At 37.2% G+C, this 14084-nt stretch overlaps 1 protein-coding gene across 5 annotated transcripts in view; it reads left to right on the top strand.

Moving 5' to 3' along the window:
- Window positions 1-4586, top strand: part of tfec (transcription factor EC) — a 53384-nt gene extending 48798 nt beyond the window's left edge. For all 5 annotated transcript variants that reach the window (XM_056245247.1, XM_056245246.1, XM_056245249.1 and 2 more), the window contains 3 exons: window positions 559-634; window positions 1384-1531; window positions 3618-4586. In XM_056245247.1, the coding sequence (XP_056101222.1) occupies window positions 559-634; window positions 1384-1531; window positions 3618-4046 (653 nt within the window). In that variant the 3' untranslated portion in view covers window positions 4047-4586. The remainder of the gene's footprint in view (window positions 1-558; window positions 635-1383; window positions 1532-3617) is intronic.
- The last annotated feature ends 9498 nt before the right edge of the window (window positions 4587-14084 follow it).

A 14084-nucleotide genomic window follows, 5' to 3' on the forward strand; every position in this document is an offset into this window, starting at 1 on the left:
CTTATAAAGCGCGTATTAATGCCTTATTCTGCATTACCATATTCTACATCCCTTAATCCACCCAATACCTAAACTTAAATGCCTTACGAACTATTAATAAGCGGTAATTAGGAGTTTATTGAGGCAAAAGTCATAGTTAATAGAAGGAATTGGACCCTAATCTAAAGTGTGACCATTTATATTAACAGATACTTTTAATTTTAATAATGTATTAGTAAATGCTGAAATTAACATTTAGCATACTTTCCATTGTTATGTTAACTAATGCAGTTAACTAATGTTAATGAATGGAAACGTATTGCAGACTGTTACCAATATTCTTTCAGATTTTTGGGATAATGAGGCTAATTTCAAAATGTTATTTTATTTATTAATTACTTAAATGTAATTTAGGGTCTAAAAAGACAGTTCAAGTCACTTTCAACAAAATATGATGGTTAAATATTTAATGTAATTATTTCTATTCAATAATAAGCCATTCAATATTGTAATTCGATTAATTATTTCTATTTAATATTAATATTGCTGCATGACTTACTTTGTTCTCATAATTGCCAGTTGAAAGACGACGGCGATACAACATCAACTACAGGATCAAAGAGCTGGGAACGCTGATACCGAAATCAAATGACCCGTAAGTACAAGTCTTACTGGATTCACAGCCGAACTCAAAGTCTTCACATCAGAGATAGACTCTTAAAGACAGGGCAAAATGACCCTGAAGGAGAGACAAAATGACAGTACAGGGCTCATTTCTCAAGGAAATACCTACAGCGCGAACAGACCACCATCTGAATGATGAAAATGAGGTTCAAGGCAAAGTATAGACCATTTGAACTAAAGTTTAAGCACAACTGAACCCAGAGATGAAGTACGGTGCAGACAGGGAGCCCATTGCCCCGGCTTAATTGAACTTTTTATCGAATTTAAATGGAAGTCTAGTGCTGTCACCTTGCCATTAACACAAGATAAAGGAGATTATTAGCTCCGATCAGGCCAACATCTTATTCCAAAGAAAGAGACAATTTCACGACACTTTCCTCCTTTTAAAAAGTAATGGTATCGGGAATGACTGCACTTTAGTTCGGCTTCCAAAGTCCAATTTTTTTTCTGCCTCTTCCGACACCTATTTTTGCTCAGGGATTAATTTTACCGTACAAGGGGCCACAGAATGGTCTTTCTGCAGACGTACTTAACTATTCCATTAAAATTCCCATTCAAAGGCAAGGTAATGTCCGAGAATGAATAATTGGCCATGTAAATCACAGTTTCTTGGTCCTGGGGAAAAAAAGGAGACCCTTGTGAGGCTTTTCTCTGTGTATGAAAGTTCTGCTGATGCAAAGGCGGTGTTGAGAAAGGTTATCTTTTACGTTTCTCTGCCAGTGATATGCGCTGGAACAAAGGGACGATCCTCAAGGCCTCGGTGGAATACATTAAGTGGCTGCAGAAAGAGCAGCAGCACGCCCGTGATCTCGAGAGCCGACAGAAGAAACTAGAACAGGCCAACAGAAGACTCCAGCTACGAATCCAGGTAAAGACACAAAAAGAACAAGTGAACGAGGGGAATATGGCCAGAGAATGAGATGTAGACATGAGAGACGGTAGAAAGCGATGGTTGTAGGAGCGAAAGGCAAGATTTTTTTTTTTTTTTTTTTTAAGCGAGTGATGTAAAACATGAAATGATGACAAAAGATCAGCTTACATTCCAAGCTAAGACAATGACATCTTTATAAACTATCAGATGAAACAATTTAATTCTACACTTGGAGCATTTATCCGAAATAACATCTAAATTGGGCTGATAGCATTAAATTAACCGTAATTTTATTTAAAAAAAAATGGGGAAAAACAATAATTCATAATTAAGTCAAAAAGAGTTACAACAGAAACAGCAGAATTACCTACTGTACATAACAGACCAAGGGGCAAAAATGATTTGGTGAGTTGTTTGTTTGACAATGAATAACCTGAATAACTCTCTCCTTGTCAGATCTACAGACATGATAAAATGCAGTAAAATTGAGCAATATTGCATTTTGTTTTGTTTCTCGTTGGAAAATTAGCTTGAAACTGGAAGCAAAAAAAAGTCACTCTACTAAAAACCTAGTAGGTATCAGTACTTTTAGTTCGTTACTCCCCAACATTGATGGACAAGCAGCTAAAACCAGCATGATAGTGTCCACACTAAACTGGTCACTTACGCTGATGACCATCTTTACCAGCTTAGCCTGAAAACAAAGGTTCAAACACACCTCCCCGTGTGCCTGACATCTGAGCGACCTGCTCCTATCCATGTTTGTAACCGCCTTTCCGGCCCCGCTTCGAAACACGGTGAGCTGAGCTGATTATCTGATTAATAATAGCGGCTACAGCTTCGTCAGGAGAGGAATGTGCCCCGGAATTAGATTATGAGGGCTAATAACTTTGAAGAGCTGGGCTCCTTGTCTGAATTTATGCATTAGTTTCCAACAGTATTGACATATTCACGGACCAGGCGCGAGTCTTCTTCACACATGTGAAGACATCGCAATTAGCCCTCAAAGTAATTACCCCGAGGCTTCCTTTCCAAAAGCTAATGCTAATAATACCTCAATTGAGTGTCTGAAGATACCCACGCTGAGAGGCAATGCAATAGCTCATTTAGACTGTCTCCGCTACAGATGATGTGTGGGAGTAATGGAAATATGAAACCATAGCGCTTAGTGTAGACACTTGCAGGAGTATTAGGTTAGTAATTAGTGTTAATCTCATCGACCAAATGAGTGAACAAATCTTTTCATTATTTTTATTTTTTTATTATTTAATCAACAATAACAAAAGGGAGTAATAAACGTGCACATCATTATATTTAAATGATTTTAATTTATAAGAAGATGAGTAAACAAATAAAGAATATGAGGTCACACTTTTTTTTACAGTGTCCATGTTACACATCTTGCATGTAATTATGCATAATTTACTGTTTTGACTACAGTAAATTCAAGCAACTAACCCTAAACCTAACGCTAATTATATAGTGCATACGTGTTGTTAAATACTATTACTCCATAATAAAAATACAAAATTAAAAGTATTAAAAAAAACATAACACCCAAAAAATGCCTGATATTAATGTTTTTCAAAGAAAAATACAGAACATTAATGTAATATCCAATAATAATGTTTTAAATGATCCAATCACCCAAACTCATTCTATACATATAACATTAATCAGATATTTAAATATGTATAAAATGTCAATTATTTGGTTTATTTTGCTTTTCAGTAAAATGTACTCAAATGAATAAACATGACCAATTTAAGAATATTTTCACCAAAAACTGTGTAATGGTGTCAGCTCAAGGCCAAAGGTCTGGGCAAGTTAATGATTGTGCGCCACACACCGTTAAGCTGTCCTGTTGTAACGTTACCTCAGAATTGATCTCTGTGATGGATGAGTTTTTGAAGTTGAATGCACCCCTTCATGTGTTTATGGTTCATAAGGGCCTAGAGCAAAAAAGAAGAAGGAAAGAGACCAAATTAGAGTGCCATCTATTTCTGTCCGACTTGACCCGGACGGCCTGAATGCAAAGTGGACAGTTTATCTCAACCCACCTTCCTGTGTGTATCTTTGACAGGAGTTGGAAATCCAGGCTCGTGCTCACGGTCTGCCCAGTATGGCTGCTCCAATGGGAGCAGTTGAACTTTCATCCCATCTCCTGAAGCAGCACCCGACCCCCCCGCAGCCAGGACAGCCCCCCCTCTACCCTCAGGAGGACATGAGCAGCCCGGACTACACCCAGCGGACACCCTTACCGGCGGCCATGGTCGTGGGGAACGGCGGAGAACAGACCGACGGCTCCACCACCTTCTCAGATCCTCTCTCCCACTTCACTGACTTCTTCTGCAGCACCTTGAAAGAAGAGCATCGGCTGGACGAGATCCTGATGGACGACCCCCTCTCGCCCTTCGGGACCGACCCACTCCTCTCCGCCGGATCGCCCGCGGCGTCTAAAGGGAGCAGTCGCAGGAGCAGCTTCAGCTCAGAGGAAGCAGACGATCTCTGACCGTCCCGACGCCGACCTGCAACACTGTGTAACTGACCTCCCGTTTCCATTGGATTACAAAGACGACGGGAACTCATCCCAACATCTTACCCAATGTTGAGTCAGACACATCAAAAAAGGGAGATTGACTGATCTACTGACATTGACATACTGTGCAGATAAAGGACTGTCTGTACAGCAATAACACTGGTTACAAGTGATCACTGGATTACCAAATGTATATGTCTGACACTTAATGGCATTGTTGAGATGGACCAGACTAAAGAGAGAAATCTTTTTGTGCCTTATCCAAAGCAAGCTAACTTTATTACCGCTGAGACCAGAAGCGATGCAGATGTAATTATGCTAGGCAGGAAAACCCTAACACATCTTTCTGTATCGTACTACATAATGTATTTTTCCAGAAACATACTGTTCAAGTATTTATGTTTTAATCCCTGTATTCTTAAAAAACATTTCTTATTCTAACATTCTTTTACTTTTTATATATAACTCTAGGGGTGTGGGAAAACACAATAAACCCCTTTTTGATAAACTCAACACACTGTCTCACATTTCTTGCATATTCGCTAAAGAAGATAGTTTGAAGAATGTTGGCAACCAAACTGTGTTGGTGACCAATAAAAACAACACAAGGACATACCTTCATGTTGTTCCAAACCTGTCTGACTTTCTTTCTTCTGTGGAACAAAAGAAGATGAGTAAATTATGACATGTGTATAATAAATTATTATGTGTGTGTGTGAGAGAGAGAGAGAGAGAGAGAGAGAGAGAGAGAACTGTCCCTATTATCAAATAATAATAAAATGGCAGTTTAGAATATTTTGTAGAATGTTAAAACTTTACATTTAAGTTTAAATTCTTGAAAAGTATGTTCATCATGAATCTCCAATTTGCATGGAAGCTTGTTTCCACCATGGAATAAAATATATATAGCCACGAAATATAAAGCCACAAATCTGAGAAATAAAGTTTATATCTCGCAATTACAATTTTTTCCATCAGAATTGTGAGGGAAAAAGTCGTAATTGTCAAAATTATTATTATTTTTTTCATAAAAGTCAGTTTTTTTCCCCCTCAGAATTGCAATTCTGCGTGGGAAAAAAGTCTGAATGGCAAGATATGAACTCGAATTTGAATTGACCTTTTTATTTTTTTATTCCATGGTGGAAACGTGCTTCCATAAATGAATCTTAAATCTACAATGCTAAAACTTTTAATGATTTTTAAAAAATCAAATATTAAGCATTCCAATACCTATTAGTACTATATACTTTTATAATCTATCAAATAAATTCTTCTAACAGTTAATGTATTAACACATTTTACAAACTTTACATTCAAAAAGTTATTGACGCCTGACAATTAAGACGTTCTTAAAAAAATATTTTTTCTCTATGAACTGCACTTCTATTTACCTTACATAAAAATTTTTTTTGTGAATCCGGCCCAAGACTGAGGAGAGATGATGACACCCGGCTCCCACTGGGAGGCTGACAGTTCGATTGACCACTGATGAAGATGACCCTCACCCGCAGGACACTACTGACACTCAAATAAACACTAATTATTATGTGCCAGCGGTCTTCTGAACAACTACTAACACAAAAACCATCCGCAGAAGAAGTTTACCACAGAACAGTCATGAGAGAAATCCCAAACGAGTTGAGTTCTGCTGCATATACAAACACTAACGATCATAAATAGTTAGCAACAACATGTAAGACGAATCTCACAGCTGCTCTGAGCCTCTTCTGAGTCGAGTTGATTTAAAGTTTTATTTTGGACTTGCCCAGAATAGGCAGCCTTCTAAAGACGCATTTCATTAGCAGATATTATTTAACCAAAATCGAAAATGAAATAACACATTAATAATACAACAAACACTAGCACAAAAACACGTCAATGCATTTCAGCAGATAGCCCGCGTTCATCAAAGCCTGGCTAAATTAATGTTTGAGAATGTTATTAGCTTATATGTTTCTCTGTAATGAAATCGAAAAAGCTTCGACTTGCATCTCCGCCGCAGACGGAAAATAAAATTGAACTGCCACATCATTATCAAGCACTGATGCTCCAACTACAAAGTGCTGAGTGATGTTTACGCTTAATTGGCCAGAGCAATTACCCAAAGTAAATATGGATTTTCATTAAATTACAAACATGGACGAGGCCTCATGGCGCAATTTCCTTTTTCTCAGCCACTTCCAAACCAGTTTTCCTCCGCAAACACAGTCCTTTGATTTATTTCAATATGGATAAAGAATTGAAAAAGGAACAAATATTATGTTCAATGCAAAAAAGCAATCATACTATCGCACATATGCAAGACTAGAGAAGGAGAGATCTACAATTGTTGAAGTCAGATGAGAAAGAAACTAGATTTTTACATTCTGAAGACAATCGGAGCGAAACTTGAGCATGCAAAACGTGCCACTATAATGCTAGGGCTTTTGTGTATCGCTAGTACTAGTGCTTTCTAACTGGTCCAGATCAGAGTCCACCTTCAAGTCTCTGTGATACTGTGGTCTGTAGTTATACAGTAACTCTGGTCCCTTCCTCAGAGCAACTCTATGGAGTTTTGTCACATGTTAAATGGTGATTTACATGCAAACAGAACCATTTCATCCTGAGGTTTAGGGGTCTGTTCAGATCTCACCACTAATAATATATCATACATTATTTAAAACGCGCGCACACACACACACAATGTATTATGCAGCAGAAACTTAGATAGATATTCTACATAGTATTTCAATCATTCACAGCCATAGGTCAATATATTTTCATTTCTTAGAAAAATTACAATTAATATATGACTTTAATGTAGAATCGCAGAAAATGGAGGGTTGTTGTTACCTGTTTTCAGCTGAATTAGTTCCCGCTGTCCTGTGTGTCACCAGCAGATGGTGGTAATAGACTGAGATCCTCACATGTGCCACACAATGAGAGCTGAGAATCTATAGTCAGTAAATCATGTTTCACAGCGACCTCCGGATTGTTCCGCCGTCTGATGTTGATTTATATAAATCTTGGAAAAAAAGAAGATGCAAGTCATTGGGAGATTTTTAGGGGGAAAATATAAGTGGCTTTGCTTCTTAGATGTGTACAAGCATCAGATGTTATTTATTTGTGCAGGAATAATAGAGATAAACCTCCATATAATCTGAGAAAGGAATAAAGAAAGAAAAAAAGCATCTCACACTCACCTGGTGGAGAGGTCAATGTGTAAAAATACACAAAATCCATATTTAAAAAGTGCACGTAAAAACATTATAGCATTAAAAAATAAACATAAAAAACATTATTAACATGATTAAATAATAATTTCATAAATAATGGTATAAATTAGATCAACTACTTGGGACTGCAACAAATTAAATAAAGTGATTAACTTTATTTATTTTTAAAAAAGAATAACTTTTATCATTTAAATAAACAATTTATGCAAACATTGACCGATCAAAAGGTAACGCTTTATATTCCACTGTTCATGTTACACTCTTACATGTAAAGAGAATTCATTAGAACCAAAGTCGGCATGAAACGGAAGTTACGGCAGTCTTTTCTTCCCTACTGTGACGTATATCAGAGTGAAACGGCTTATCAAACAGGAAAACATGTAGGGCGGGGCTTGAGTTTGCGGGGAATTGATTGGATGGTTGTGGTTTGCTATTAGTCGATCTGATGTGAGTGACAGGTTGCTCCGCCCTCTCGCCAGTGAACACATCATCAGGGAGAGGAAGTTACTATGATTAAAGATTATGAGGGCACATTGTTTAAAAAAAAATATGATGTGCACAAATAAATCATTTATAATAAATACAGCAATATTCATAAGAATTGTCAATGTTGATTTCATGGTGACTTTAATAAGTTTGATTGTGATCAATCAGGCTAACTAGCACTACCCAGGGTTAGACTGCACATGAGAGCTGTGGTGACGGTAACGTCCCCAGGTGAACCCCACTGACCAGCCTTCCCATAATCCTCTGGGGCAGAGCCTCCATTTTGTGTTTATGGGACCACACCCAGCAGTATTTCCCAAACTCCCACATCACTGGCCGGAGAGCCGAATTAACGACGGAGCACAAAGAGATGAAAAGCCTCCAGCGGGGCGGCGCTATAAAACCCCTGAATGTGATTTCCAGAGATCGAATGAATTGAACCAGATGCCAAAACATAACTTCAAACAAATTGACTTCCAATTATTTAGACGCACACTTCCAGATGTGCCGCAGATGCAGACGGGGAGAGCAAAGGTATCTCAGGCCCGTGTGTGCTTTATTCCACAATAAAGATGGGGTACGGTCGAGTGTGTTTTAAATCACTCGGATCAGGGCAGGATGTGGAGACGACCGGTGCGGATGTGGAGACGAGAGTGTCATTAGGACAAAGTGAACTGACAGAGTTCCAGACAGACATTAATGGACAAGACCATTTAGAGAGAGAGAGAGAGAGAGAGAGAGAGAGAGAGAGAGAGAGAGAGAGAGAGAGAGAGAGAGAGAGAGAGAGAGAGAGAGAGAGAGAGAGAGAGAGAGAGAGAGAGAGAGAGAGAGAGAGAGAGAGATTTGGGAGAGGTGCTGGGAGAACAGTCATCTAGCAAAGACATTTCTTAAATGCTAATTTGCCTCCTGCCAAACCTTCATTCTGGAAATGAAATCACAGGCGGAGGAAAAACTTGCTGCTCTGGTTTTCTAATGCATATACATGAGTGCATATTAATTCACAGGTTTACCTACATTTACTAGCATACGTGCGAAACTCTGATTGACGCATGTTCATTTTGCAAGTATACCACAGTGAATCGTTTTTGCACTGCCATAAATATAGCCATCCACTGATATTGAGTTGCCAATGTCTGATGTAGAAACAGCATTATATTGGCTTTTCACTGCCCTGATTTCCAGATATCTACCTATCAACTATCCAACTCTAAAGTATAAATATTATATATACAACTATGTGTTTTATATATTGAATGTATCAAATAATCACTATTTAATTATATATATATATATATATATATATACACAAAAAAAAAAAAAAAATCCAACAAATTGAGTATATAAAATTGCCAAAAAATTATATTTTTTTAACAAAATAAACTATTTACTCAAAATTCACAAAGAACCTAATTAATAATAATAATAAAACAAATCAATTCATTAATAATAAAAAAAAAAACTGAAATTGCCTGGAGATTTCGTAAAATGACACAATTGGCTGAATGTATACTAAACAACTTAAAATATCAGAAATTAGCCAATTAATGGGTTGATTTATTGGTCACTAGTAAACCGTTAAAAAAAAGATGATTATTAATATGCAGCAATTTTATAGACAGTCCCACATTTAATAGACTAACCCAACATCTTACACCGCCCCGTGTAAGAGCCCTGTGGGAGCCCTGTATATTTTCTTTATGCTTAATATCTATAATTGACCAGTGCAAAGTGCAAAGCGCAAAGCGTTCATTCCATTATAAACAGTAAGAGTGTGTTTGGGGAGGTCGAGCTGGGATTTCTGGGAATTCTGAAAGGGTCCACGGGGGCTCTTTAATTCGAGACCCAGCTCTGGACTATGCTAATCTTCCGGCGGTCCATCAGTCTCTCCTCGTAACCTCTGATAATCTGAGTGACCTTGGCAGGGCGGCGGACGGCACCTGTCATTGATTTGTAATTCAAAATGAGAGCGACAGGTCTGAAGGCCCGGGCCGCGCAACAGAAGCCTCTCCTTCATAAAACACTGCAGGGAAATCAAGAAAATAACATAAGCAGGAGGGAGATATTAATCCTAGAAACACTGCCACCATCACTCTGAGGTGTGTGTGCGTGTGTGTGCTCAGACCAGCAGTGTTGGGTTTCGGAGGCTCGTTATCATGCCGGGATAATTGGCGCTGTGCGGGTCGGCCCGTTTGACCAGGACTTTGTGCATTATTCATCTCCAGGCCTGCAGCGGGCCGTCGCCACGCCCTTTAGATGGAGACTTATTAATTATTAATGGATAATTGTTTATTAAATGCAGAGGCTTGACCCTATTATGCCTATTACAGCCTGTGGAGTAGACACTGGCCGTTTGACCGTATACTAAAGATGTGATACGGGGCCTACAGCTGCACGGGACAGGAGGGACATGAGGATGAAGAGGATGAGAAGGAATGAGGAAGAGCAGACTAACAGGTGCAGGGTCAAAAGGGAGTCGGGACTACATATTTATGAGTTAAGGTGGGTCATGTGCTTCACTTCGGATGGCAGGCAGGTTGGGATACCAGTTTCCAGTTTAAGCACTCAATTATAAAAATGTACTTTTTTTTATTTCTCCCAAAAAAGATTAATCCATTCGTATCTGAATGTTTGCTTGTTCTCGCAAAATAGTGAAAACATTAATAATACAATAATAAAATATACAAATATAAGATTACTATTGAATATACTATTAATAATAATTGTTATGTATCTTTCTTGCATATCATTATTATTGACACAAAATAGTGAACTTTAATACAAAAATAATATAATATTGAATATAATAATATAAAATGATATAATGTTGTTATCATTAATATTACTATTTATAATATATATATATAATAAGAATAACTGTTATTATTTGTTATAATATATCTTGTGTATTATTATTGACAAAAATAGTGAAAAAATAGTTGACTATAAAAAATATATAAGATAATATTAATATTGAACAATAATAATATTATTATTATTTATAATGTTGTATATTATTACTATTATATATTACATTATATAATGATAATAGTAATAACTTATATTACTATAATATAGCTATTATTATTATTATTTTCATTTTCCATTGCATATAAATCCCTGCAATGAATGTAACAAGTGACTTGTTTTATTATCAATCTATTTCTTTTATCTGTATTTCTGCAGAGGTGTGGTCACGGGTAAAGGAGTTGTTTTGTTTTCTTGAGCAGTAAATGATTATAACTTTAAAAATGATAATGTAATCATATGTTTTAATTGTTCACAGTATAGGTCACTTTAATTCCATTCAGCTATAATTGTTTCATCCTAATTAAAGCAGAAGTGTCTTTATCAAACGGGTCATGGTGTGAGTGTGTGTCAGGACAGGAGGATTCAGGAAACTCCGGCCACTAGAGGTCAGTGTTGGAGCAGAATTCACCACACACATCCTCCCTAAAAACACAGAACATTTCAAAACAACTCGAGCTGGTGCAGCCACACACACAACCTCACTGATCGTTTCCATTTACACCGATAAAACCAGCGCCATAAGCTATCACTAAAAGCTCCAAATAATTACAAATAAGAACACGGTCATTTGACTCTTTGTCAAATGAAAATGACTGATTATATCCCAGGAGGAATTTGATGGAACTACTTGAGAGCATATGAAAAAAAAAAAAATCATTTAATTCTTATCAGTATAAATAGCATAAAGGGCGCAGAGAACACATTTTCCATTTGCCTCTTAGTCAGCAAACATACTTTTACAATTTATATAAATCTGTGACAGTGTACGTTCAGTAAAATATCTGCCAAGGACTTCAATAACACCCAGGAGTGTGACAGAAATTAAACAGCCTTATTAGAATTTACACGTGTTGAAGAAAACATGAGAGACTGTGTGGGAGAAACCACATGTGGATCCAGAGAGAAATCTGAACACAAGTGTTTAATTGTGTTCAAGCGTGGAGGGAGAGAGTATTGCTTTACTTTTTGTCTTTCGGAACGACAGATTTACTCGACTTGACTTGTGATGTGCTATTAGCAGAGTCACATAATGCATGATAAAATCAATTCAAGCTTGTATTTGGTAAAGAGGACTAAAATATTGTAGGTGTTACAATCAGAAGGTGGGATATTATTTCTTTCCTTCTGTTGAGCTGGAAGGTGATTATCAATCATGTGTGGGGTGGAGAATTTGTGTGGAAGTAATGACACTTCTGAGCAGCGTTTTCAATCATAAACACCCTCACATTTTAGCCTGAGAAAAGTAGGATAAGAACTGTAATTATGACCAAAAAAAATGTATTCTCATGCCAAATGAATATACAGTATATGTATAATAAAAAAAACTTGTATTTTTTGCAAATAATAATAATAATGTTGACAGGCCATTACTCTCTCTCTATAAAAATTAATATACAAAATGTAAAAACAAACACTAAATGTAGACATTCTCCAAATCTATGTACATATACAAATTGAATTAGAAGCAGTAGTATAATGATAATAATGTCTGCAGGCCATATTCATATTGAAAAACAATCTCCAAATCTATATAGATCATAGTAGTAGTAGTAGTAATAATAATGATAATAATAAAAAGATATAGAGGCCATTAAAAATCGGTCTATTTTAAAATCCATTATTATAAGTAAAATACTATAAGATATGTAATTTTATTTCCCATATTTTAAATATACATTTAGTGTAGAACTGCTTTAGTAAATCGTTTATAAATGGCTTTAAAGCGTCTCTGTGTATCTGTTCCAGTAAATAACAGCAGCGGCTCAAACACATCTAATACGGTGTGTGTTGAGGATTAGCCCAGCTCAACGAGAGACGCGTCACGAGGCGAGGCGAGCGCAGGAGCCGTCCAGCAAACGCAGCGCGCAGGATCCCACTGAAATAAAGAACAAATGAGAGATAATTACGGCCGAAGGAACAGAGGTGGGGGGTTGGTTACCGTTACACTCACATGCAAATGCTGCGTTGTTGCATGCCGAGCATCCTAATACCCTGAGAGTCAAATACCTTCCTTTTTTTCCACATTATGGAATTTGTCATGTTCAGTTGGAGCTGTCATATTCAAAACTGTGTGCGCTAATGTGTGTAATCTGCTTTGCAACACATCAATTATGATGGATATTCCTCTAGTGGAGGTTTTTCTCTTTTTTTCCCTCTCAGTAATCACTCCACACTTATTAGGAAGCCTGTTTAGTAAATAATGATCTCCACTGAAGGATGCTGAACGTGTAGGGATTGACGGAGTGTGAGCGCAGGAGGGAAAACCATTGAAAACATTTAGATTTATTAGTGCCTCTATTTATTTGCACCCGAATATACTTGTGTGTTTCTCTATGGGCATATACCACAATTTGAATGCCTCAAACTAACTAAAATAACTATTTTTGTCAAGTACCATGCACACCTACCCAGAATGCCTTGCTCAACGTCCACAAACCTATGAGCAGCACTGCTTTTGTTTTGGTGCTATTTTTCCCCGTAACAGTTTCTTATAATTCAACCCTCCTTTACAACTGAGAGTCACAAGATTGTCCAGTTAATGTAAATTTATACAAATAGAAACCATAACATGTAGAAGTTAAATGCATATGCCAAAGAAACTAGTCAGGTTAAATTGAATAATTTTTTTTTGGTCTGTACAACCAAATAAAGTGTTATCCAAAACCCTTTTACTGCGATTGAGTTGGGATACGGGTGAGGTCAGAGGCAGGTTTGGTTTAAGGGAAGTTTCAACAGTGTAATTACAGAAATTAATTACAGCTGCAATTATGCAGGTGTTTACACAATAAGTGTATTGTATAAAATGATTCATTTAAATGTTAGTACATAGTAGTTAAAGACAGTTAATATAAAGTGGGACCGCATATTGTATATAAAACAAAAAAACAGGTAGTCAAAATATGAAACAAAAAGCACTACTAAAAAGATTCACGTAATATGTCAACGTCTATTATCTACATACCACTCCAAAAATGGCAGACTGCTCACCGGAGAGAAAGAAAAGAGAGAAAAAAGATTGTGTGAGAGAGCGAGTCGTAATTCCTCCTTCAGCCTTCAGTGTGGGTGATAACAGTGAGCTCTTAAAAACAGCGTGACCCCTTTCACCACACAACAAAGGCCTGTTTGTCCCCCATACACCTGACACAAATAAACACACTCCAGCGTGGCCTCACCTCTCGCCCTGACCCTTTCCACCCGTTCCCCTGCAAAGCTCCATGAAGAGAGATCCTGTGAGACTCCACACACACCTCGGCACGAACGGGACGTGATGATGGACATCTGC

Source organism: Rhinichthys klamathensis, unplaced genomic scaffold (genome assembly GCF_029890125.1).
Source record: "Rhinichthys klamathensis goyatoka isolate OS25496 unplaced genomic scaffold, OSU_Roscu_1.1 h1tg000029l_1, whole genome shotgun sequence".
In the NCBI taxonomy this organism is placed as follows: domain Eukaryota; kingdom Metazoa; phylum Chordata; class Actinopteri; order Cypriniformes; family Leuciscidae; genus Rhinichthys; species Rhinichthys klamathensis.